At 52.4% G+C, this 24,627-nt stretch overlaps 1 protein-coding gene across 10 annotated transcripts in view; it reads left to right on the top strand.

Moving 5' to 3' along the window:
• The first annotated feature begins 1,705 nt into the window (after positions 1-1,705).
• Positions 1,706-24,627, top strand: part of MYO18B (myosin XVIIIB) — a 229,256-nt gene continuing 206,334 nt past the window's right edge. For 7 of the 10 annotated variants that reach the window (XM_044930013.2, XM_025267428.3, XM_044930014.2 and 4 more), the window contains exons 1-6: positions 6,678-10,600; positions 14,437-14,593; positions 16,342-16,500; positions 21,063-22,289; positions 22,824-22,890; positions 23,705-23,817. In XM_044930013.2, the coding sequence (XP_044785948.2) occupies positions 10,425-10,600; positions 14,437-14,593; positions 16,342-16,500; positions 21,063-22,289; positions 22,824-22,890; positions 23,705-23,817 (1,899 nt within the window). In that variant the 5' untranslated portion in view covers positions 6,678-10,424. Of the gene's footprint in view, positions 1,841-6,676; positions 10,601-14,436; positions 14,594-16,341; positions 16,501-21,062; positions 22,290-22,823; positions 22,891-23,704; positions 23,818-24,627 lie in introns of those variants that run through there. The other 3 variants (XM_025267427.3, XM_044930012.2, XM_044930011.2) reach the window with 3 other exon arrangements.

The raw sequence follows: 24,627 nt of genomic DNA, 5'->3' as shown, positions 1-24,627 counted from the left end.
CACTTTTAGAGGCTTTGCTACTGGAGCTGAACACGTAATTGTTGCCCTTTCTAGATGCCATTGAAAAAATCCCACCTCTTGTAACTTTAAGCAGAGTGTAACCTATAAAAATTTGGAATCACCGTCTTGTACACTTGAAACTAAGATAATATTGCAAATCAACAATATTTCAATAAAGAACAAGCACACCCCTTTAGTCAGGCTCGATGATTAAGTTTGTCCGGGTTACATGTAATACATATCTGATACAGTCACATTAAAACAAAAACAAATGGTTGAAATGACCATTCATTCCAATGACCATGGGCTTCAGAGTCGGGAAGTCCGGGATTTGCATCCTGACAACCCCTTGCTAGCTGTGTGGACCAGCACGACATACATCATCTGTGAAAGTCTCTACTTTTCTCCTTCCTGGTGAGATAGGCCGGGACCTGGGGTCCCTTACCCAAGTGTTTGTGCCAAAGTTGGACCAACTTCTTTTAGAGCAAGGGAATACAGAGAGACAGCGAGAGACTAACGTTAACTGCATACATGCACAGTTGGGGTAATTCCTTGGAACAAGAAGATACAAAAGGCCACAAGCAAACTGGCATTGTGGAGGTGCCGGGAGCAAAAGCCGGTACTGCGCACGATCCATGCGCCCGGCCTCACCACGGGGTGGGCAGACCACCTAAGCCACCCCTCCTGCCTGGCCCAGGCATCCACCCCCACCCTCCCCTCATGTACGGAACCAGCCCGCCCTCCTCGGGGAGCAAGCGAGGGCACCTGTTTCTTGTTCTTGCTCCCTCCTCTGCAGCACGAGCCCCAGGAAAGCCTTGCCTGAATTCCTCATCCGGCTTCTTACCAATTCCTGTTGATTAGAGCCCAAGGACAAGAGTCAGTAACACAGGCAGTGGACAGGGCAGGCTTTAGAGCCTCTCGTTTGCTGCAGAGTTTTAAGACCGTGCCTTCTGGGGGGGCCAGAAAGAACTTGGAGGGTTCAAATCCTGGCTCTCTGCTTTTTAAGGTTGTCGTTCAGTCACTAAGTCATGTTCAACTCTCAGCGCCCCCACGGACTGCAGCACGCCAGGCTCCTCTGTCCTTCATGGTCTCCCGGAGTTTGCTCAGATGCACGTCCATTGAGTCGGTGGGCTGCGTAAGGTAAGTTGGTTCATTTTTCCGAGCCAAAGTTTCTCCATGGGTAAGACGGGCCTGGGGAAAACCCTACCTCCCAGGGTTGTTGGGACTAGGAAATGAGTTCATAGAAGACCTCAGGTTTGTGTATGATGGCAGCCGCCTCCTTCTTACCTGTGTTTCCACGCATTGATTGCTTACCAAGAGACACCAGCGCTTGGTTAAGTGATGTCCTTCCAGAGACCAGCTGGGACATGGAGCCGGGCTCTCCTCCTCGCCCAGTTGCTCTGGCCTCTGGTTATCTGCGTGAAGCGGAGACGGGAGTGTGACTGAGTGGCCCGCCCTGGACAGGCGTGGCGTTGGAGGGGAGAATGTGCTTGTGTCGGGAGCTGTCCCCTCCCCCGCTCCACGCCACCAAATATGTCCATGCGCTCCAACTGACTAGTCAGCGGCCACCCCGGGCTGCCATCCCCTGTCCAGACCTGGAGCTCAGCAGCTAATTTTAGAAATGACTTGTCCACTCAGCTGCTGCTATCACACTGGTGCAGGGGGAGGGTGCGGGAGGAGCAGTCAGGGGAGGGGATGTGAACGACGGTGTGAGGAGGGGAGCCGCGGACATTTCTCCTCCGTCCCTGCTCACCCAGCTTGGTGGGATCTCTGTGCTGCGACCTGGGGAGGCGCTTCGGACGGGAGTGGATCCTGTGCCCTTGGCCCCCGGGTGGAGAAGGTACCGTTGGGCTGGGTTTTACGACAGGCACCCGACGAGCGGACGGGCATAATTGTCCGGAATGTGCCTTGGGGGCTGCGGTGGCCGCTGGTCTCGTCTATTTCAGGCCTTTCAGCCTGCGAGGCCTGTTCCCCTTTGCTGGTTGGGTGTTTCACGGGAGAACTTTACAACCACACGCTGGTGCGAGGGAACGCTGTTAAAAGATCACCCTGCTCAGGCCCCAGCTGTTGGCCGATTCTTAAATATCTATATACATTTAGAGTCATGGGATAACCACTTTGGAATCTCGGCTGGCAGACAGCAAGGTTCGTATTTTCCCAAAGCTACTAGTGATTTCTGCTTAACTGAGTGTCGGTTGATGCTCAGGGAGCCCAACTCTTCCCCTTTCGTGTTTCCAACACTGTTGAGTATCAGCCGTGGTGGTAATTGTTTTTTTTTTTTTATTCCATTTATTCCAAATAAGCATGGCAAGGGAGGAGGGAGGGGATGGTGGGTGACGGTTTGGATTTCATGTGGCGCTGACTTGATCCCCTGTCGGACAGGAGGTGTTTTCTCTGGCTCACCCGTTAGGGGTATATCTTTGAATGGAGACCTGCACTGGCCTCAGTGGGTGGCGGGGGGCAGTGGAGACGCTGGGGAGGGGACACGGAGCTCCCTCCCTGGAGTCAGGCCTCAGGGTCAGGGCCTTGGAGCAGCTTTTCCATAGAGGTGGCCGGGAGGGGAAAGCCCAGTCAGTTCCAAGCCGCCCAGCCTGGCCTCGACCCTGGGCTTCCATCCCACAGGACTTGGAAAACTGGGCTGCGGCATTCACTCCTTGACCGGCCAAGCAGATGCCTGGCCTGATCAGTGCCCCAGCTCAGGAGAAGCTGGGGGTCCCACGGGGGCTTCCTGTGTCCAACAGGACCCTGGTTCCCTCGGGGTTGGCTTTGCTACTAAATTTAGGCTCTCCTGGATCTGGGTTGATAGGTCTGGGTGGGCTGTGGATAAGATCTAGAATTTAATGGCCCAAGACGGGAGGGATTGGCAGGGGAGGGTCTCCGGGTCACCTGACTTTGGAGGGGCTGCGTGTCACCCATGAGACATCCGGTGGCACCTGGGCCAGGTCACCTTGAATAGCCCAGTGTGGGCTCTGCTGACACTGTGACCTCGATCAGTCCCTCCCGGGATCCGAGCCTTAGTTCCGCCTTCTAAACCCCAGGGGCCTTGGCGAGATCATCCCGGAGGTGGCAACCAGGATTCAGTGTCTGTGGCAGCGTTTCTCCCCAGGCTGGGTCTTTGGTCACCTCTATCGGCCTGCCCTGGGGCGGGGGAAAGGCTTTTAAAATGTACATTCCCATCTCAGAACTAGTCAACAGCCCTGGGGGGAAGGGACCTGCAGGTCCTCAGAGTTTAAACCGATTGAGGGGTCTGTGTGCTCAGTCGTGTCCGACTCCTTGCAACCCCTTGGACTATGGCCCGCCAGGCGCCTCTGTCCTCTGGGATTTTTCAGGCAAGAACACTGGTGCCCACCAAAGCTGGAGAAACACTTCTCCTCTGTGGGAGCCGATACAACCCCAGGGGGTACCCACCTTGTCAAGACTCAGGGTATCACATACTTGCAAAACATACTTGCACTCGTCCGCTATCAGGGTCTGATGAGTGCAAAGTTTCATAAGGTCCATGGTCAGCCAGGGACAAGATCAGGCACTTCTGAGGGCTTTCTGAGCTGAGACCAGGAGGCCCCAAACGCCGGAGAGAGCCTCCTGCCACTGCCAAAAAAATGGGAACTCGGGCTGGGTGTCCACAAGGGCTCCAGGAGACAGCCCTTCAGCAGCTCCTGGTTTACCTCGGAGATAAAAACCACTGTCCAAATGGTCCAGTTTAAACAGGTAGTTAGTCGCAGTGGTATGTGACATATCATTAATTTTTTAAAATTAATATATTTTTAGAGCAATTTTAGATTCACAGCAAAATTGAGGGGAAGGTACAGAAATCTCCCATATACCCCCTGCTTCCTACATTCATAGCCTCCCTTATAATACCACCCCCCAAGGGTGGGATATCTGTTAATAGCTGATGAACCTATACTGACACATCATTGTCGCCCCAAGTCCACATTCCATACGAGGGTTCACTCTCGGTGGTGTATATTCTATGGGTTTGGAAAATGCATCATGATATGTGCCCATCATTATTGTATCATATAAAATAGTTTCACCACTCTGAAAATCCGCTGTGCCCTGCATATTCATCCTTCCCTGTCCTCAACTCCCGGCAGTCACTGATCCTTTTACTGTCTCCATAGTTTTGCCTTTTCCAGAATGTTACATAGTTGGAGTCTTCAGGATGTAGTCTTTACAGATTGGGTACTTTTCATTTAGCAATATGCATTTAAGTTCCCTCCATATCTTTTCATGGTACCCTAATTTTTAAGCTATGTGAAACTGAATTATTTGAAAAATGGAGAAAGTCAGTTTGAAGCAAGTGGAGGGCCCCTGGGTGCTGTCAAATCCAGCCGCACCTGTTCACAGGTGGGGCAGCTGAGGTACAGAGAGGGTTAGCAACTTGCCCAAGGACACACAGCTCTGCAGCGGCAGCACCGAGTTCACAGCAGCCACTGCCTTCACGTCAGGCTCCCCAGGGTAGGACTAATAACCCAATTTCCCAATAACAGGCTTCCCTGGTGGCTCAGACGGTAAAGAATCTGCCTGCAATGCAGGAGATGCAGGTTCGGTCCCTGGGTCAGGAATATCCCCTGGAGAAGGGAATGGTAACCCATTCCAGTATTCTTGCCCGGAGAATTTCATGGACAGAGGCATGGCTGCAGTTCATGGGGTTGCAAAGAGTCAGACACGACCGAGCAACTAACACTTTCACTTCCCTGATAACCCCCACCCCTAAAACCTCCACCGTCATCCCCCAAACCTCAAAGGAAAGAATTAAATCTCAGTTCTAGTTTTCGACAAAAATTAACTTTCATCACACAAACAAGGTCATTGGGATGAGAGCTCAGTACCGTCAAGGCAGGTGTCATTCCCACTCTCCTTCCACTCCTGCTCTCACTTGCTCGCTCTCTCTCTCACACACACACGTACACGCACACGCACACCACCCTTTCTGAAGGACCCAGTCACCGTCAGCTTCATCTGAATCACCTCCGCCTGCCCCCACCATGACTCACGCAGCTCCGTAATTTTCCTTTCAGCTACACTGTGTGTCTCCCTGATAACTTCATTATTTTGAGGAACTACAGTTTGAAATGGCAACCCACTCCAGTGTTCTTGCCTGGAGAATCCCAGGGACGGGGGAGCCTGGTGGGCTGCCGTCTATGGGGTCGCACAGAGTCGGACACGACTGAAGCGACTTAGCAGCACAGTTTGTGGCAGCACAGAAAAGATCTTGGAGAATCGGTGCCAAATAATGTGGCCGGCACTGGCGCTCAGGGTGGCAGGAAGTTCAAGGTCTGGGGGTCCCAAGGGAATTTTTCTCTGCCCATAAAAGACTGCGTGCATTTTCAGCTGTTTCTTGAGTACCAGCTGGGGTTTGAGTTTCAGTTTCATGGAGGGCAACCGGATTAGCTGTCGAGAGAGAGAGATGGTTGCTCACCAGGATTAAATGTCTCCACGCTGGGTATTGCTGTAAGCTTGGTCAGGAGCAATCAGCCCCATTTTACAGATCGGGAAGTGAGATTTAGAGGCTTAAGCAACCCATGGTCACTCAGAGTGAAATGAAAGTGGGACTTGGCGCCTTACTGCCAGAGACTTGTTTGGTCTAGTCTAATCAACAGCGTGAGCCGAGATAACCAATTATGCAATGCTGTTCCACAGATGACGAAGCTGGTTCAAACTCATTTAATCCGTTGACAGTCTAGGAGGGGGCATGATACTAGCCCAGTTTTATCCAGAAATCTGAGAATCAGAGAGGGCTAGTGACTTGCCTGGGGCCACAGAGCCACTGAGTGGTGACGGATCCAGGAGTAACTTTTCCTCCTGTTCTTCCGTCAGCAGTGGGTTGACTCATTGCTCAGTTCTTTCTATGTCACATGTATGTATTGTTTGAAGCAAGATTATTTTGCTTTTTTTTTTTTCCCCTCTTACCGCTCCTCTCCACTTGACATGATTCTCCTTCTTGGCCTCAGCACTATTGACATTTGGGACTGACTAATTCTTTGTTGTGGTGGGGGTGGGGGCAGCTGTCCTGAGCAATGTAGGCTGTTTATCAGCATCCCTGGCCTCTGCCCACTAGCACCCTGTCTCCAGTTGTGACAGCCAAAAATGCTTTTATGCCAAGTCTCTTCAGTCCTGTCCAGCTCTTTACAACAACCCCATGGACTGTAGCCCAACAGGCTCCTCTGTCCATGGGATTCTCCAGGCAAGAATACTGGAGTGGGTTGCCATGCCCTACTCCAGGGGATCTTCCCGACCCAGGGATCGAACTTGCATCTCTTATATCTCCTGCATTGGCAGGAGTGTCCTTTTCCACTATTGCCACCAAATGCCTGTGGGTGGACACAATCACCACCTGTTGAAAGCCCTCGTCTAGTCCCATTCTGTCTGACAGCACTTTCTTTGATGATAGACATGTTCTGTATCTGTGCTGTCCAATATGGTAGCCACTATCCACGTGTCAAACACATGAAATGTGCCTGGTGCAACTGAGAGGCTGACATTTACATTCATTTATATTTCAATAGCCCCATGTGGCTAATGGGGCTTCCCAAATGGCTCAGTGGTAAAAGATCCCACCTGCCAATGCAGAAGACTCAGGTTCGATCCCTGGGTCGGGAAGATTCCCTGGAGGAGGAAATGGCAACCCATTCCAGTATTCTTGCCTGGAGGAGAATCCCATGGACAGAGGAGTGTAGCGGACTATAGCCCATGGGGTTGCAGAGTCAGACAAGACTTAGGGACTAAATGGCAGGAGCAGTGTGGCTAATGGCTGCTGTATTCGACAGCAAAGCTCCAGGTAGCAACACAGCAGGAATAGAAAGACAGCCATATGATGGAGCAATCAAATCCTGAAAACAGTCAGGGGAGCCTCACAGCAGAAGCCTGACCAGTCTCTCGCTTCAATCTGGCAACAGGAAACACCAAACCGGTATTCTGTGGGGTCTGAGAGCCATGAGAAATGTCTCACCTGGGAAATGGTTGAAGGCTCCTGATGAGAAAATTGGGGGTCAATCCCTTGGGTGTCGTAGGTGGATCCCTATGTGTTGCTCCAGAGAGGAGAACCGGGGCCAGGATGAGGTCACCCCAGGAGGTCAGCTCTCTGGATAGGAGGGAAGAAGCGGCAGGCCCCGGGCACTGGGAGATAAGGACCCTGGTTCTGCTGCCGTGGGAGCTGTGAGTCCTAGCCGAGTCCCTTCCTTTCCCTGCTTGACAGACCCCAGGACCGGAGAAGGTGGGTTTGCTGGCCTGCGAGGGCTGTGCAGGTCTGCTCTAAGAAAAAAGCAGTTAGAGCAGACCCCGCGTGTCCCACCTTGTCCTGAGTGCCCCAGCACTGGATGTGACCAACGGGGCACTGATCGGTCCTCCATCCAGGAAATTCCTTGTGAGCAGGGCTGGGCCTCTGAGCCTCTCTTATGGAAGACGAGCCCTGCTAGTCCTCTCTTGTCCATCCTTTTCCATCTCAAAGCCTCACCTGCTTTGCCCTCCCTCCTTCTAGCCCACCCTGTCTCTTCACACTCTCTCTTTCCTTCTGTGAACTTCCCTACCTTTGTTTCCCACTTATCCCCCTCCCCGTTCTCCTCTTCTAGGAGGATGTGGGTTGTTATGAGTGGCCTGAATCCTCACCCACTTGCTGGCTGTGGGGTTCTCTTGACCTGATTAGGGAAGGGGGGCCTGTGTGCTGACCAGGTCCCTTTTCATTCCCACCTGGCTCTGTGACCACCAGACACAAGGTCTGAGTGAGACTGGCTGGACCATGTACAAATCATGAGTCACTTTTGCCCATTTAGCCTCTAGATAGCAAGCAGTAGTCATCATTCTCTCATTCTACACCCAAGGCAGACATTAATAATCAGATCACCCTTTTCCCTATGAGCCCAGATGGAAGCTCAGAGTCCTTCCCAAGTAACACTCCAGACACAACTACTCATCTATCAGAGGCTATGAGTCGAAGCTACTTGCCTCCCCAGCTGTATTGGTCAGGATCCTGAGAGGAAAGCACTTGACCTTCTTGCCAGGTGAACTCAAGCAAGTGCCTCAACTTATCTGAGTCTCTGCTCTACTGGAGTGATGCCAACCACATGGTTGCTGTCTTGGGGATGCAATGGCATAATGGATTTTAAGATAATTAAATTTCAGGTCCAGTAGGCCTTTAAGAGAGCTGAGAGCAGTTTAGGTGTAAGGTTTCTATCTCGGTGCTTGGCACAGAGTAGGTTCTCCCTAAATGTGGGTGAATCATCCGGTTCTGGGTCCTGGGCTGGGGTCTCCAGGCTGACTTTGACCGTGGAGTCAAACGAAGATGAAAAGATGACTGCAAGCAGTTATCGGTGGTTAAGCATGTGGGTACGTGGCTGTCCTCTGCCCATTTTATGGCTGAGAAAATTGAGTCTCAGAGAACTTCCTAGGCCCCCACAGGGTGATAGCGGCAGCAGGACATGGACTTGGGCCACGATAAGAGATGCAGATACAGACGACACAAGGAGACACCAGAAATCCCTGCCATAGACTTGCTGGCGATGGCCTGCACTGACCCTTGCCAGCTACACTCCTAATTATCCATCCATTCCTTCATTCAGTCATTCAGCAAATATGCATTGAGAGCAAAGTATGTGCCAGGCGATGTTCTAGGCTCTGGGGCCACATACGTGAACATAATAGGTGGAAATGGTGCACCTCTTAGGGGCCGCGTTCTGCACGAGGGGTCAAAAACTAAACAAGAAACACACAGCATGATGGACAGTGAGCAAGTGCTGCGGGGAAAGAGCAAAATCAGACGACGAGCGGCCCCAGGACAGGGAGGAATGGGGCCAGGGAGCCATTCAAACAGGATGGTGAAGGCAGGATCATCGAGAAGATGACTCTGAGCAAAGACTTGAAAGAGGAGAAGACGTGAGCCATGCGGAAGGAAAAGTGTGTGAAGCAGAAGGAGAAGAATGTGCAAAGGCCCTGAGGTGGGAACCCATGTGGAAGGATGCATCCAGGTCAGCGTCACTGAAGTAGAGGAACAAGGGGGACCCTGAGGGCTGTGTGAGTCACCATCCAGACTCGGGAATTTGTCCTTTGAGACAGGTGAAGTCACTGGAGGATTAGCTGCTGGGTCAAGGCTGGACCTTGAGGGGTGAGAGGGAAAGCCTTGAGGCCACTCATACCAGCATGTCTACATGGAAAACTGTTTCAAGCCATCCCTGGCTTTGGGAGTGACCTTTCCTTTCACCAGCCCTCCTCACCCCTAAGGGGAGACTTGAGACTTCATCCCATGAATTCAGAGCATCTGGGGCCTCTTCATGGGCTTAAAACGGCAGCTGATGAGGCAGGTGTGAGTTTCAGGCCTGGATGAGAATGCGGTGATAAGAACACTTGCTTAAATTAAGGCTTGACAAAGCCGCCCCAGTAGGGTTGGATCCTGATCCTGGGTCAGTGGGGCTGGCCTGGTGCCTTTGAGGGGCAGGATGTGAGGAGTAAAGGCAGAGACTGAGCCCTCTCCTTGCCCCCATGTGCTACAGCCCTCTGGGCCCGCCCACGGCTGGGTTGAGGACAGCCCAGATCATCAGCCAGGATTCCCCCTGGAGCCTTGAAGCCGAGGGCTATTCTTGGGAGGCAGCCACTGACCTGGCGGGCCGGATGGGAAGTGTTGGGAGTCGGGGCAGGGCAGTGACCAGGGCAGCCACCTCAGGTCAGGCCTATTCATAACCTGGGCTCCAGCTGCCCAGGCCTGTAGCTGAGCGGATTACGGCTGTGAGTCACTCCTGGACGCTCCAGTGTCTCCTAAGGCAATGAATCGGGAGGAGGGTCTTTTGTCCTCTTCTCACCCCTCGCCCCTCTCGACCCCAGGGATCTGGCCTCCCGCTTAATCTCCAGCTCAACGTCATGTGCCTTTGCAAGTGGGAGAGCCCACGCTATGGGGTCTTTTTCTTATGCAAAGACTTGGCTGTTGCACTTGAAGGAGTTTTCAGGGTCTCCCGTGGGCACCTGACCTCATCAGAGCTGAAATATCCCTTGTTCAGTCTTTGGCTCTTGTGATTTCACCCTTGCCAGGCCCTGCAGGAGCGCTACGGTGTCCGCCAGTGCTGTGCTGACAGTGTTTAACGGACTGGCTCCAGGAGTAAAAGCCGCGATTTATGATTTTTCCTAGTTTCTATAGTGTAAACACTCCCTGCGCTGATTTCAATCTATCACGTGACAGCAACCCACTGAAGAGATGGAAAGCGAGGGCCCCAGTAGGCTCTCGCGAGATGATGAAATTCGCTTGACATCACCTCCCGCGGGGTCGGTAAACGAGAGCCACGATGGGATCTCACGAGACGGTGGGAGTGGGCGTGACGTCACCCCACGCTACGCACCTGGAAAGCTAGGGCCACAGTGTGCTCTCGCGAGATGATCGGAGTTGACGTCCTCTCGCACGGGGTTTTAAAGCAAGGGCTACGGTGGGGTCTCGCGAGATGGGTTCTCCTCAGCGGGGTCTCGCGGGATCCGTCTCATCAACTCCCCGGATGTGCTGCTCTCCCTGTGTGAGGAGAGATTGCTTGGAATGCTGTTCAGGCTGTTTTCTTACGGACAAGTTACGGACAACAGCTACTGACAGGCCAAAGGGGCCATTGAAAACTCGTGAACCATGGTAACTAACAGTCGGAGATGGGGGGCTGGGGTCTTTTCCAGGAGCGGGCAGCGAGGGACCCTACTCATAGCTAGAAGTGAGAAAAGTTGAAGGGGGAGGAAAGAGGCCTTGTCCTCCCCTCCTGACCCCCTTCACTAAGATTTTGGCGTATCGTTTAAGATCTGGGTATCCCCAGGGGTTTGGTTGTAGGAACCTCCACAAATACCAAAATCCGTGGAGGCCCAAGTCCCTTATATAAAAAGGAGTAATAGTTACCTTAATATTTACGTATAACCCAGCACAGTTTTTCTCGTATACTTTTAACCATCTCAAGATGGCTGCTGCTGCAAAGTCGCTTCAGTCGTGTCTGACTCTGTGCGACCCCATAGACGGCAGCCCACCAGGCTCCCCCGTCCCTGGGATTCTCCAGGCAGGAACACTGGAGTGGGTTGCCATTACCTTCTCCAATGCATGACAGTGAAAAGTGAAAGGGAAGTCGCTCAGTCGTGTCCGACTCTTAGCGACCCCATGGACTGCAGCCCACCAGGCTCCTCCGTCCATGGGAATTTCCAGGCAAGAGTGCTGGAGTGGGGTGCCGTTGCCTTCTCCTTCAAGATTGCTAATAATATCGAATGCAGTGCGGATGCTATCAGCAGTTATAAACACGATGTAAATGCTATATAAATACAATGTAAATGTGAATACAGTGTAAATAGTTGTCAGGGCACAGCAAATTCAACATTTGCTTTTTGGAACGTTCTGGATATTTTTACCATCCCCCCTCCCCACCCCCAGTTTTTTTAATCCACACTTGGTGGAATTTTCAGTTGCAGAACCTGGGCATGTGGAAGGGCTCTTCCTTTTGTGTGGAGTGCTTTGTTACTTGCCGGTTTTGGAGTGTACTACGCGCATGCCCCATAGTGCCGTCCGCCAACTTTACAAGCCAACACCAGCACCATTCAGTGTCACTGCAGATGTTCCCCGGTGGAGCTTGAGACACTGCAGGCAGGATGGGGAAACAGTTGCGCTGCTTAAAAAGTCAAACGTAAAGTTAGCAGACAGCCCAGTAGTGCTGCCGCCTAGGAATCTCCCGAAGAGAAGTGGAAACACATGGGCACTAAGACTTAACAGGCCTACTCAGAGCAGCGTAATTCATCTTGCCCCAAAGTGAAAACAGCCCAAATGCCCATCAGCTGGTGAATGGATAAACAGGATGTGGTTTATCCATAAAAGATGGAATGCTGATGTACACAACAATGCAGAAAAACCTTAAAAACATGCAAAATGCAAGAAGCCACATGTAAAATACTGCATTCTCTAGGATTCCATCTCTATCAGAAGTCTGGAGCCGAGGGTGGGGACAGCTAGAGACTGCACATAGGCATGAAGGGGCTTTAGGGGGCGATTCTGGTCAAATCGCCCAGGGTTGCAAAGTTTATCAGAAAGCATCTAAGTGTGCACTTACAATGAATGAAGCTTATGGCAGGCATAGAAGTGATGCCTCGGTGAAGTGGTTTTTATTTTTAACAGTTTAATTTTTTATTACTGACACCTGGATCCGAGGCTGACAGGTTCTTTCCACTTTGGGTTTGCTGATTTACATTTCCCCCGGACATTTCTGTTTATACTATGGAAATAAATAAACCATTAAATTCTCTTCAGTAGGTTCTTATTGATGCTGTCCTTCTAGAAGCCTGACAATGAAATGGATAAAATTGTTTTATTAATAAAATGTTCTTAAGCATCCTTTTCAGGAATTCATACTATTCCTTCAACTCAGATGTGTGCTAATTGATTTGGCTTCTCCAGTTACTGGAGGCTCAGTTGGTAAAGAATCCACCTGCAATGCAGGAGACCCTGGTTTGATTCCTGGGTTGGGAAGATCCGCTAGGGACGGGATAGGCTACCCACTCCAGTATTCTTGGGCTTACCTTGTGGCTCAGCTGGTGAAGAATCCACCTAAAATAGGGAAAAGCTGAGTTCAATCCCTGGGTTGGAAAGATCCCCTGGAGAAGGGAAAGGCTACCCATTCCAGTATTCTTGCCTGGAGAATTCCATGGACCGTATAGTCCATGGGGTCCCAAAGAGTTGGACACAACTGAGTAATGCTCACGTTTAGGATTTTTAGTCCTACAAGCAACACAGTGATGATGTTTTTCTGGTTGAGGATCACTTCCTCAATTTGTTTTCCAAAAGAGGACTTTCTAGGTCAAAAGTTGTGTATGTTTGTTAAGGTTTTGAAAATGATGCTAAAAATGCTGAATCTTTTCCTCAAAGCTCTCAGTCAGTTAAATAGCCAAGGTTTCCTGCGCTTTCCTCATTTTCATGGTCAAATTATATGACCAATTACCCACTCACAAAAGAAACGCACACTCTTCTGTGATTTCAGAAATCTGGAGAGTGTGGAATAGTTACTAGAAGGGGGTAGGAGGGATTGTCGTGAGTTGGTAATGTTCTGTTTTCTAATTGATACGATTTTATACAGTAAAGTATTCCTGGTTGTACAGCTGAGGGGATTCTCACACGTGATATGCTAGTGTGACCAGCACTCTGTCACCTGAGTAAACCTAGAGGAAACAATCATCATCAAAAAAGTTTATTTGGTAGTAAAGAATTGCATTTTGAGATACACAGATTCTGATTGCAAAGCAGTGTCCTGCTGGGGAGTAAAATTCAGGGACTTTTAAAGGCTTAGGGGAGGTTTGCATTACAAAGAACTGTAATTGATGTTGGAGGCCAGAGCTGGCCTTCCTTAAGGTGACTGAGCACTGAGGCTGTTACTGAGGGAAGTCAGAGTTCCTCTCTGAGACAAACCTCAGGGATTCTTGCCGAGTCCTTGTAATACCTGCCATTTGCACCAGTTCCGAAGTTTTGTGGTTGCAGTTGGGGAGGACGTGTATGAGGTCCACCTCCTTAATGGCCTGCCAGCTCTGTTGTAAAACCCCTTGACATGAGTGACTCCATTTAACTTCACATTTCACAGCTCATGTCAAGATATGACATTTCTATTTTCCTAGAAAGTTCCCCTTGTGCTTCGTCCCAGCTGAACCCTAACAACTCCTCTCACCTCCATTGCTGTTGATTAGATTTGCATGTTTGTTATTTTATTTATAATATTTATATATCTAGATAATATTTATATACCGTGTTGTTGTTCAGTCTCTAAGTCCTGTCTGACTCTGACCCCCATGGACTGCAGCACGCCAGGCTTCCCTGTTCTTCACGGTCTCCCTGAGTTTGCTCAAACTCATGTCCATGGAGTCAGTGATGCCATCCAACCATCTCATCCTCTGTTGCCCCCTTGTCCTCCTGCCCTCAGTCTTTGCCAGTGAGTTGGCTTTTCACATCAGGTAGCCAAAGTATTGGAGCTTTATACTATAGTCATACATAAAAGAATATTTCAAATTAAATTAAAATGTACTTTTAAAGAATTTTAATCAAAATTAGTTTTATTTTATAATTTTAATTTATTTTTAATATTTTAAGTTGAAATTTAATATATTTTAAAATAACACCATGTTTTTATTTTGAAAGTTTAATAGTTTTGATCTGGTCACAGTGCTGGTTCTATTGTTGTGTTCTTTATGTGAGAGCCACTGAGCTATACATTTACAAGTACATACTTTTCTGGCTGTATACGTCAAGAGAAAGTTAAAAGTGTGTGGTCAGGGTTGGCAAGAATTTCACGGCACTGTCCACTCCATAGCCAGCAGCTCTCTGCTGACCATATTCCTCCCAGATGTACATGACAGTGAGTTGTGCCTGGCCTGGTCCCTGGCATCGGAGGGGGTGGGTCTGGGTGGTACCCACGAGCTAACCTGTCTCTCTTCTCTCCCTACTGTGTCTCCATGGGTCAGTTTCTGTGCATCACCTCATGCGCTGCCTGTGTCCATAAAGCTGCATTCCGTGCTGCCTGGCAGAGAGCTCCATCTCATCTCATCTCATCTCACCTCACGGTCCTGGCACTGCCTCAGCATGGCCATCTCATCACGCCTCGCCCTGTGGGAGCAGAAGGAAAGTAGCACTCAGGGCTCGGGCCGCAGCCTCAGGGGCCAGCCAGACCCTCCAAGGACGCGTCCTAGCCCTGCTGTCTCAGGCTACCCCCTCCCACCTCAGGCAGAGGTTCTGACATCCAGAGCTCCCCTGGCGCATGTCCAGGCTCCCTTCCATCTTCCGCCTCAGTTAGCCATGGCATCTCCAGTCTAGCCAGGCATTAGTGACCATGCCCTTGACTCCTCCCATGGCTGCTGGTCTCTGTCCCTCAGGAGGTGACGGCAGGGGAATGAAGGTAGACCAGCTGTCCCGGCACCGTCCTCATGGCAGCTCTGATGAGCACGGGGCTTTGTGTGGGACAGTGTGGGTGGGGAAGCAGGGCACCAGAGGCAGGGCTGCCGGCTGCCAGCCTTATGCCATGGGGATAGGTTTCTGAGGTCCCTGCCTTCTGTCACCCATGGAAAACTGGAAACAAGCTCTTCTTCCCGTTGATGGCTCTTTTCTCAGTTGTATTTGTTGTAAGAATCCATAAAGGGCTGCCTCTTTCTTTTATGCCTGTTACCTCCCCTGTTCCTCACCCCCACCCTTGTGCACTGATTTGATGAATTGGAGGCTGAAGGGTGGGGTGGTTGAGAAGTGTCTCCTGGCTGCCTCTGCCCCTTGCTGATCTGACGTGGCATAGACTGATGCTGGAGGGAGCGGAATGACACCTGCCCTAGAGCGTGCCTTTCAACCTCACAGTGCAGATTTCGGTCCATGTGGAGAGGTACAGAGGAAATGTGAGCCCAGCCTCCCATGTCCCCGCTTCTCTCCTCCTGGGAGAGGCCTGCCTTATCTCTGGGCCTCTGTTCTGTCTCTTGGTGTTTCCTGTCTCCTTTAGGTTCCTCTTTATCAATGGGGCTGTGGATGTCAAGTCTTTGCCAGCCTCTCAGGGAGGATCTTGATAAGGAGCTTATTTTAAACCAGTATGTAGCTCTGCCATAGAATGCATAGAATGCTTGGAGGTTTTTTTTTTTTTCTTTTTCCTTTAAACTCATGAGCAGTCACAGTGATGCTGGATAAAGACAAACCCCTGTGGATTACATCCAGTCCCAGGTCTCCATCTCCAAGGTGGCAAGTCTCAGCTGCAATCCAAGTCCACCCAGCTCTGGCTTGGACCGTGTTTCTGGGGTAAAATGCAGGCTTTCCAGCCCAGTGCTGGGGAGTCTCTGGCTGCCCAGGACCGTCAAGAAGTCAGGGCATGGGGTCAGTGGAGTGGGCTATAGCCATAGGGCTGGATCCTTAGATGAACCATGGCTTCCAGCCCTGCCCTCCCTCACCACGCTCCTGGCATAGAAAGTGATTAAGGGGGTGAATTATTTAATCTATTTACCACAAGCTGAGATGGGACCAGAGAGTGTGGATGGTTCCCTGTGACCTGTCCCCTTCTGGAAACTGGAAAAGCTCCTTTTGAAGCGGGTCTTCCCAGAGATGGGGCTGTCCCACACCAAGGATGGGTACCAGTGGGTTCCACTGTGCCAATCCATACTATGAGGACACTGGATCCAGGCGGAAATGGCACTGCCTGGAGCAGCCTCAAGGTTGAGCGTTCCATTTTCATCTGTTGTCCTGAGGTTTCCCAGGGCTTTGCCAGCTTCGCTGTGGCCTCTCATACATGGACTTGGTGCCCGCTTGGCCCCCTCCCCAGCTGCGTCCAAGACTCTTAAAGGACAGCTTGCCCCTACTGGTTCATTCACTGAGCTTTCTCATTCCTTGCTTCTGCCAAACAGATTCGGGAAGAGGACAAGAGCCCTCCACCATCCTCGCCTCCTCCCCTTTTCTCTGTCATCCCAGGGGGCTTCATTAGGCAGCTGGTCCGAGAGACTGAGAAAGAGTCCAAGGAAGCTAGACTGAGGAAAGAGGCAGCTCTTGCCTCTCCGGAACGAGAGGTAAGTGGCCCCACTGGAAAAGGAGCAGGTGACTGTCAGCACCCACCTTCCTGTCCCGTGAGCCTACTCTTGAGTCACTTGCCAGCCTTTGTTCCTGCAGTCTCCTCATTGAGGAGTGTCCTAGCTTTAACATAATCTGTTGAACTCCTATACATTTGTCAAAACCCAGCTTACATAGTACATCTCTAGAAAGCTCTCCCATTACCTTCCTCCTTCTGATTTCCACTTCACCCTCTATGCCTGTCTTAATTTTGGTCAGCAGAGTAATTACTTGATCATGTGACTTGATCAACTAGGAATTCCTTAAGAGCAACAACTATCTCATTCAACTCTGTATCTTGAGCAGCTCTCATAGAACTTGGCCCATGGTGAACGCTCAAAAATTTTTGTTGAGTGAATGAATGAATGGTATCAGTTAAGGTATGATGGGAATCACTGACCACTACTTTTGCAGAAAGGGAAAACTAAATATTAGCTACGGATGTATAGTTTGCTTTCAGTTAAGCAGGAAAGATGTTCCGCTGGTGTTCACCAGTTATTGCTGTATTGGTCGTTAACATACCGAAACCCTTCCATCCCAGGTGGTAAATGGCCATGGGCCCAAGTCCCCCAGGCGCCTTCCAGTGGCCATGCTTACCTGGGTCCCATTCCCAAGTCCGTCAGAATCACCACAAGCCAGTAATCAAAGGGTTACTGCTTGGCACAGGAGGGGCCTCAGGACCCTGCTTCGGATGGCCTCCCTTCTGACTGGTTGGTGTCCACTTGATCTGAACAGCGCTGCTAGATGGAAGCAGTGAGTGGACGAGGTGCAGTCCCTGTGCTTTAAGGACTTGCAGATTGATCCCAGTTGGTGTTCAGGGCCACCTCCGTCCTCCCCCAGCTCTTTGGGCCAGGAAACCCTGGCAGGATGGTGAAGCTGGCACCAGGGACGCAGGCTTGGGTCGCAGTGCACCTGGAGCACCTCACAGTGTTAGCAGGAAGGACCTCTCCTTGCATCTCTGCTGTGCCCTCTTGAGGTGGAATGGATGCTTCGGTGACGGGGCCGAGCGATCTGGTGGCCTCAGAGCCTGGAGTTGGCTTGAGCCCAACCGGCAGCCTGGCTCTGCCTCCCACACCCTTCAGCTGTTGCTTGCCGGGCTGGTCCCTCATGTGCCTGCCCCTGTCCAACCCCAGTGACTGTGCTGCGTCAGGGAAGTCCTGTAGCCACTGAACTGCTGAAATATCCCTGCCACATCCTCGTGGGGGAAGGTGTCAGGGTAGAGAGACTGTTCCCACACCTGCCTGACCAGGCGTAAGTAAGTGGGGGCCAAAGTCAACCCCCCACAGGCTGCTGTTAATGGTCATAATGAGGGTCACTGTGTTCCGTTTCTCACTCGACAGGACTCACTGCTCAGGGGCTCGCCTGATACCCTGTACAAAGGGGTAGATGGGATTATATCCACTTATCAGAGGTGGCAACTGAGGTTCAGAGAGGCTAAAGCACTTACTTGCTCAAGGTCATGAGGCCACATGGGGGCAGACAGAGCCAGAGGCCATGTGTCTTCTGCTCTGGCAAGCTGCCTGGGAAAGGGCCAGTCTGGGGAGTGAGATGGCTGGTGTGGCAGCCACAGTGGCCTGGCGAAGAAAGGGTTCCAGGAGCCTGTAAGCTGTGTGAGCGTTGCTGTGTGCAGGTTAAGAAGCAGAGCTGAGCAGAGAATAGGGACAGGCTGTCACTGCAGGGTGTGGAAGGTGCCTCTGAGCAGGATAGACAGGCCTCAGACCACAACAGGTGTCTGGACCGTGGGCCAAGACATCCCTGGGCCTGGAGGAGGGCAGGACGTGTTCCTGTGAGGCAGCAGGCCCCAGCTTGCTCCTGCCAGTTTAATTTTCCTGCTCTGTCACTAAGTAACTCGGGCCCCTCTCCCCTCACCCAGCACTGCTGGTTTTATTTGGTCCTCATAGAGTCCTTGCAGGGAGTCATTAGCCTCCATCACCATTCTGCAGGAATGGAAATAAGGCTCTGGGAGGTGACTTGGTTTTCCTAAGGCCACCCAGTCATTGAGGGGCAGGGAGAGACAGCAATACTATCCAACAGGAAGAGAACAAATGTCAGAGACCCGGGTTCTAGCTCTAGCTCCACCACTCTTTGTGCTCCAGGCTGGATCCCATCCACTCTCTCAGCTTTAGTTTGCCCATCTGTAAAATGGTTGTGCTGTGAGCTTCCTTTTGGCCCCCATGATTCTAGATGCGTTGCTTCCCCCTTAGACTAGGAGGCTGCAGGTGGGATCTGAGGGCCTCGGTGACCAAGAAAATTCACAGGAGGGGAATGCACAGCATGGAGGGGAGGAGGCTGGGATGGGTTATCTTGTTAGGTGCATCCCTGCATTACTGTCTCCTCTGTGGGGGTTTGGTTTTAAAAATAAAGTACTGACTCACTTTTCAAAACAGTGCAGACAGTGCTGAGATTTGCCAGGTACAGCCAATCCCTTTCCAAGATGGTGACCTGCTTGGCCCCAGAAGGTCAGACTGAGCCACCAGGCCATGGGGTCTCAGCCTCCTGTTGCATATTGCAGTCTCCTAGGGGCCCACCACCCAGACCAGCTGCATCAGATCCTCTGGGATTGGAACCAAAGGGTCAGAATGTTTTTTAAAAGCTCCCAGGAGACTCCAGCGAGTCCCAGAAAGACAAGCAAGGTTGTTAAGGCTCAGCAGTCAAGGGCACTGTCTTTACACTGAGAGGCCTGTGTGACTTTTTGTTCCGGGTTTGTCTCTCGGGCCACCTAACATCTTTGAGTTTGCTCCCTTATCTGTGGAATGGGGAGAAGTTCAGAACCTGCTTCACTGGCTTCTCTACTGGGTAAGTCAGATATTGCAGGATGGCCATGTAGGGTCCTCCTCAAGGTTGATGGTAACACTGGTCATTATTGTTACGTGTATTACTGTTGTCATTTTACAAAGATGAGGACTGAGACTGCTCTGGAGGTGACACCAGTCAGAGCTAGAACGGGATGCAGAATGTGGTCCTGCTGCAAACTTGCCTGAGCACACAGAGCTCTGCGGCTTCAGGGTCCATGAGGCCGTTTTTCTGACCCAGGTCTTCAGGCACAGGCTTGCTGAGGAGGGGGCATTTGAGCTGGGTATAGAAGGATGAGTTGCGCATGGATGAGTGGAGACGGGCAGGGGTGTTCCAGGCAGCAGGCCCAATGTGAACAAAAGCATAGAAGCTGGGCAGTGTCAGGTGTGGCTGAAATGTGCAGGCAAGCAGGGACGGTGAGACCAGACGGCAGAGGGGTGGGGAGTTCCTCTTCAACAGCTTCGAATGGCAGATGGCTGTGTTGAATGGCTTTCCTGGAGACTGGGCAACTGCTAAAATCTTTAACCAGGTTTTAAATGACTGGCAGCAAACTGATGGGGTACCAGCTCAGTGGCTGTGGCAGTGCCCAGGTGCGAGAGAGTAGATCTGGGTTTGGGAGAGGAGACTCGGGTGTGCAGGTGGACTCAGCACAATCCTGGGCCGGGTTTGGGTGCACAAGGAGGGTGAGAGGCCCAGATTCCCAAGCGCAGGTGTGTGGGAGGCTGGCTCTAGCAGGGTCCAAGGTGGCAGAACACAGACCAGGGCAGGTGTGTGGCCAGGCCTCAGGGTAGAACTGCCCCTGCCAGGTCCTCCTGCAGAGGCCACGCTGGCCCTGGAGCTGTTCTGGTCACAGCCAGGCTGGCTAGAGGTTGGTGGGATGGGCAGGGCTGGTGTCACTGGGCAGTAGAAAGATGTAGGGGAGGAACAGGTAGTGGAGACCCCTGGGTGTCGGGTACCCAGGTGTCTCGGCCAACCAAGAGTGGAGGACCTTGGGGCCAAAGCAGGACCCTCACCTGGTGCAGAAGGACCAGTAGCAGCAGCTCGTTTCGTTCAGTTCTCTGAAATTTCCACATCTTGGCATGCAGAAAATCTGGAGGGTCACGTGGTATCTGCCTGCACTGAGAGGAAACCAGTTCTCAGAGGCGATAGGTGATGTCATCCAAGGTCACTCAGCTGGAGAGCTTCAGAGCCAAGACTAGGACAGGTCCTCTGATGACAGGCTCCACGTCCTTTCCCGTCGCTCCCTGGCCCAGTGGAAGAATCGGGTGTGAATGATAGAGCAGTGGCCCCAGCATCTGGGACAGCAGCAGCAGTGGCTCCTGTTGCTGAGGGCGTGCCAGGCGCTGGGCTCAGCTTCCACGTGTTACCGTGAAGCCGCCCGCCCACCCTGAGAGGCCATTCTGGTTCTCATTTTATTGGTAAGGAAACTGGCTCAGAGAGGGAAAGGAATTTACCCAAGGCCACACAGCTAGCTAGTGGCAGAGTTTGGAGTGAATTTGGGTCTGTTGGGCTCCAAAGTCCACTTTCCTTTCATAATGGCACTGGGCCTTCAAGTTCTGAGCCAAGGTCTAGGATGTAGGATTGTGAGGTTTGGTTCATTGCCCCTAGGTGCTTGAGGGTATGTGAGGGAATGAATGGCTGGGTGATAAAGAAGTGAATGAATGAATGAGTGAATGACAAAGCTGTCTGGTCAGCACGCAGCTGAGAACAGTTGTGGTGTCTCTTCTAGATCCCAGAGGTTTCTGCTGGCCAGCCCAGCACTGGCACCAAGCCTGGGAGCCAGAACGCCCAGTCAGGCTCTCCTCTGAGCACAGACGTTCTGGGCAGGAAGGGTGAGGAGGCCGGGACCATGGACCCTGTGCTGATGACCATCAATGGCGAGAAGCCCCAAGAATCAGGCCCCAGTGGGACACCTGCCAAAAAAAGCCTGCCCTTCAAGAGAGGGGTGAGGAGGGGTGACGTGTTGTTGATGGTGGCCAAGCTGGACCCGGACTCAGCCAAGCCAGAGCAGAGGACCCAGCCCCGCGATGCCCCCACTTCCAAGACCCCACCCCCAGCCACGGATCCTGGAGGGGGAAAAAAGGGGGACACCCCAGGGACTCCTCGTGGCCCCCAGGCCAGCACCACAGATGCACCTCCGAAGGCTGAGAAGACGCAGACTGGGGGCCTTGGGGACCCAGGAACTGTGCTGCCGACGAAAGGGGAGCAGGATCAAGGCACAGTGGGAAAAGGGGGCGAGGCCCCCCAGACCAACAAGGTGAAAAAGGCAGAGCTCCAGGGCAAAGAGGGGCTGGGTGATGGGGGTCAACCAGGGACAGCGGAGAAGGGGGCAGGGGATCCCCCAAACAAGGGGGCAAAGGGGGGTCTCTCCAAGGATGTAGCAGGTGAAGGGAAGTGGGCTGGGGCCCAAGCCCCGGTGAGAAGGTGGGGAGGTTCCCTGGGCAGAAGGGGCAAGTGGGACAGTCCCCAGCGTAAGAAGGACAAAGAAGGTGCGCTCCTGAGTAAGGCAGACAAGACGGAGGAACCTCAGACCAAGGCAGAGAAGACTGGCAAAGTGCCAGGGAAGGCGGGGGAGGCTCCCAGAGCCATGGACAAGGCAGGTGAGCCTCAGAGCAGGACTGGGAAGGCAGGGGAGCCCCAGGGCAAGATGGAAAAGATGAGGCCACCTCAAAGCACCTCTGGAGAGGCGGGTAAAGCCGGGGGTAAGGCAGAGAAGGATGATAAAGCCCCGAAGGAGGTGGATGCACGTGGGGATACCCCGAAAACAGCTGGTAAGGAGGACCAGCCTGAGAGCAGAGGACAGAAAGCAGAGGAGCCCCGCCCCAGAGCCGGGTGCCTGGAGCTGGAGCTGGGAGGACCTGGGCAGCCTGCTCTGGACGGCCACGAGGAGAAGTCTCAGAGGCTGACGGAGAGCCAGGAGGGGAGCAGAGGAGGCCAGAGCGGAGTCTCGGGGCAGGTGAGGGGACTGCAGGGGGGCGGGGAGGCGCAGGCCAGAGAAGGGGGATGGGAAAGGCTTGTCCGTGGGGGTGGACAAGGCGGGGACCAGAGATGGACAGGAGTGGAGGGGTGGCCAGCCCAGAGGAGGGACCAGGCACGTCCCCCTCGACACACAGGGGTCGGGAGGCCCCACAGGGGAATCTGACCTGTCCAGAGGTGAGATTCTCCACAGAGTGAGGCAGTGTCCCAACCATGAGAGGTGTCCCCTTGCCACTGAGCTTACAAGGTCCCAAGATAGTTCTTTGAGCTGTGTAAATGGCAGATTGCTTAAAATGCAGATTCCCAGGCCCCACCTTCGAGCTTCCCTTTACGAAAGCTAGGGTGGGGCCGTGGCCTCTGCATTTAAATAAGCACCCCCACTTGCACCAGGGGATTCTGATTTAGCTGGTCCCAGACATACTATGAGAAATGCCCATGTAAGAGGTCTGCTCCTCGCACGGGGGCCGGGGAGGGTGCATCCCCTTGCGCTAATTTATGTGACCTTTGCCCCCAGGCTCCTGAAGACAGATGGTATGAGGCAGAGAAGGTCTGGCTGGTTCAGAAGGATGGATTCACTCTTGGTAATTAGGGGTGTTAGCACATCTGGGGTCTGAGTCTCCCTCTCAACCCCGCAGTGCTGGTCGCTGTATGTGCCAGGTCCTGATCACAATTTGGGGACTGAGGGGAAGGGAGGGGTCAGGGCAGCCAGGACTAGGGTGCGGAGACATGGCTTTGGAGTGGAACTAGTTGGGCGTCATTTCACTCTCAGCAGATAGTCTGTTGGGTGCTATTTTCAAAGGCGTTTGTGCCTTGGTAATTAATTATTGAGCTAATTCATGAAAGCAACAAGCATTGTTTGGCTTCTGCAGCGTTGTGTCTGGAGCCTAGTGCAGGTGGATCCCATCTCGTGAATCCACCTTTGTTGATTACTTGTGGCTGGTGACCAGACTCTACGGAGAAGTGATTCTGAGTCTGTTCAGAACACGGCTGGGAGGAGTGATTGGTTAGTGATGTCTGGAGGGCTCTTGCGGGAGGAGTGGCAGCCCATATGCCATTATTTGCTGTCCCGAGTCGAGGTATGCAGTGGACAGTGCGCCCAGCCGTCTGGCTGCCAACTCTGTGCCTGTGCCAGCTGATAGAAGCCCCAGATGAATCAGACCCAGCCTGTCAGACCCAAATCTCCATGGGTTTGGGGTCACAATTCACCACCCTCCCTGTAAATAGGCCCCCAAGGAAGAGGATGACGCCCATTTCCCCTGTGTCCCAGGCCCTCTCTCTTCTCATCTTTTTTCCTTTCCCCTCCACCTGTCCCACCTCCATCTTCTTTCTTCCCCTCTTTCCCTGCTCTCCCCAACCCCCCTTGCTGTACCCCTCCACCCCTGGGGTGTCTTCCAGCAACGGTGCTGAAGCCAGACGAGGGAACTGCAGACCTGCCGGCAGGAAGGGTGCGACTGTGCATCGATGCCGACGGTAGCATCACCGAGGTGGACGAGGAGCACCTTCACCGGGTGAGCCCCCGGCCTGCCCTGCCTGCTCCACCCCACTTTCCCCACTGCGAGAGAGTTCCTCGGGCATGACTGCACTGAATGCTTCCCCTCGGCGCCCTGGGGGGACTGTAGGGAAGTTCACTGTTGAACTCACTGCTCTGCTAGGGGTGTCTTGTTACGGGGTTTCATAGCTCTGTCCCATGGTGTCCCCTTTATGAGGACACGTTAAGAGAGAGGTTTGTCAGATCTTGGGCCTGGGAATTCTGCTGGAGAAAGTGATTGTTTTCCTTTGTATGGACTTTGGTATGCTTCCTTCTTCACCCTGGCTGCCAGGAGACTCAGAGCCAAATTTGCAGCTTGTGGTTAGCCATGGCATAGGTTCCAGTGGCCTGCTTTTTGGGTATCAGCCTTTAGTTTGGTTCTTCTTTTTTGGTTGTTTTGCATAATTTTTGCACTGTACCATGAATCTGTGTGAGAATAAGTCAGACTCTAATGAAAGAAGTAAAAGGTCTTGTCCTGATGCTTTCCACCCTTCACATCTACTGCCTGAGCAGGAGCTTCTTCCAGGAGTTCTCCTTGGCCTTGTTCACCTTCACCCCTCTCTCCTCCTCTGCACACCTCAGGCCCGCTCCTCCCACCAGTGCTGGGAGTTTGCAGAGGGCCAGTGTCCTCAGGAAAAAAACTTGACGAACGACCACAGAGCAGTAGGCCCAGGAAACTCCCTGGAGCCAGAAAAGTGCTAGGAAGCTTTTCAAATGGATGCCCCAAGGAGAGGCTGCAGTCATTCCTTGCTTCTAGAAGGGTCTAGGTGTAGTATTTCCAACTGTTGAG

This window comes from Bubalus bubalis, chromosome 17 (genome assembly GCF_019923935.1).
Source record: "Bubalus bubalis isolate 160015118507 breed Murrah chromosome 17, NDDB_SH_1, whole genome shotgun sequence".
NCBI lineage: Eukaryota > Metazoa > Chordata > Mammalia > Artiodactyla > Bovidae > Bubalus > Bubalus bubalis.
The sequence above is the reverse complement of the archived record's forward strand: the minus strand, read 5'-3'. Positions and strand labels throughout refer to the sequence as shown.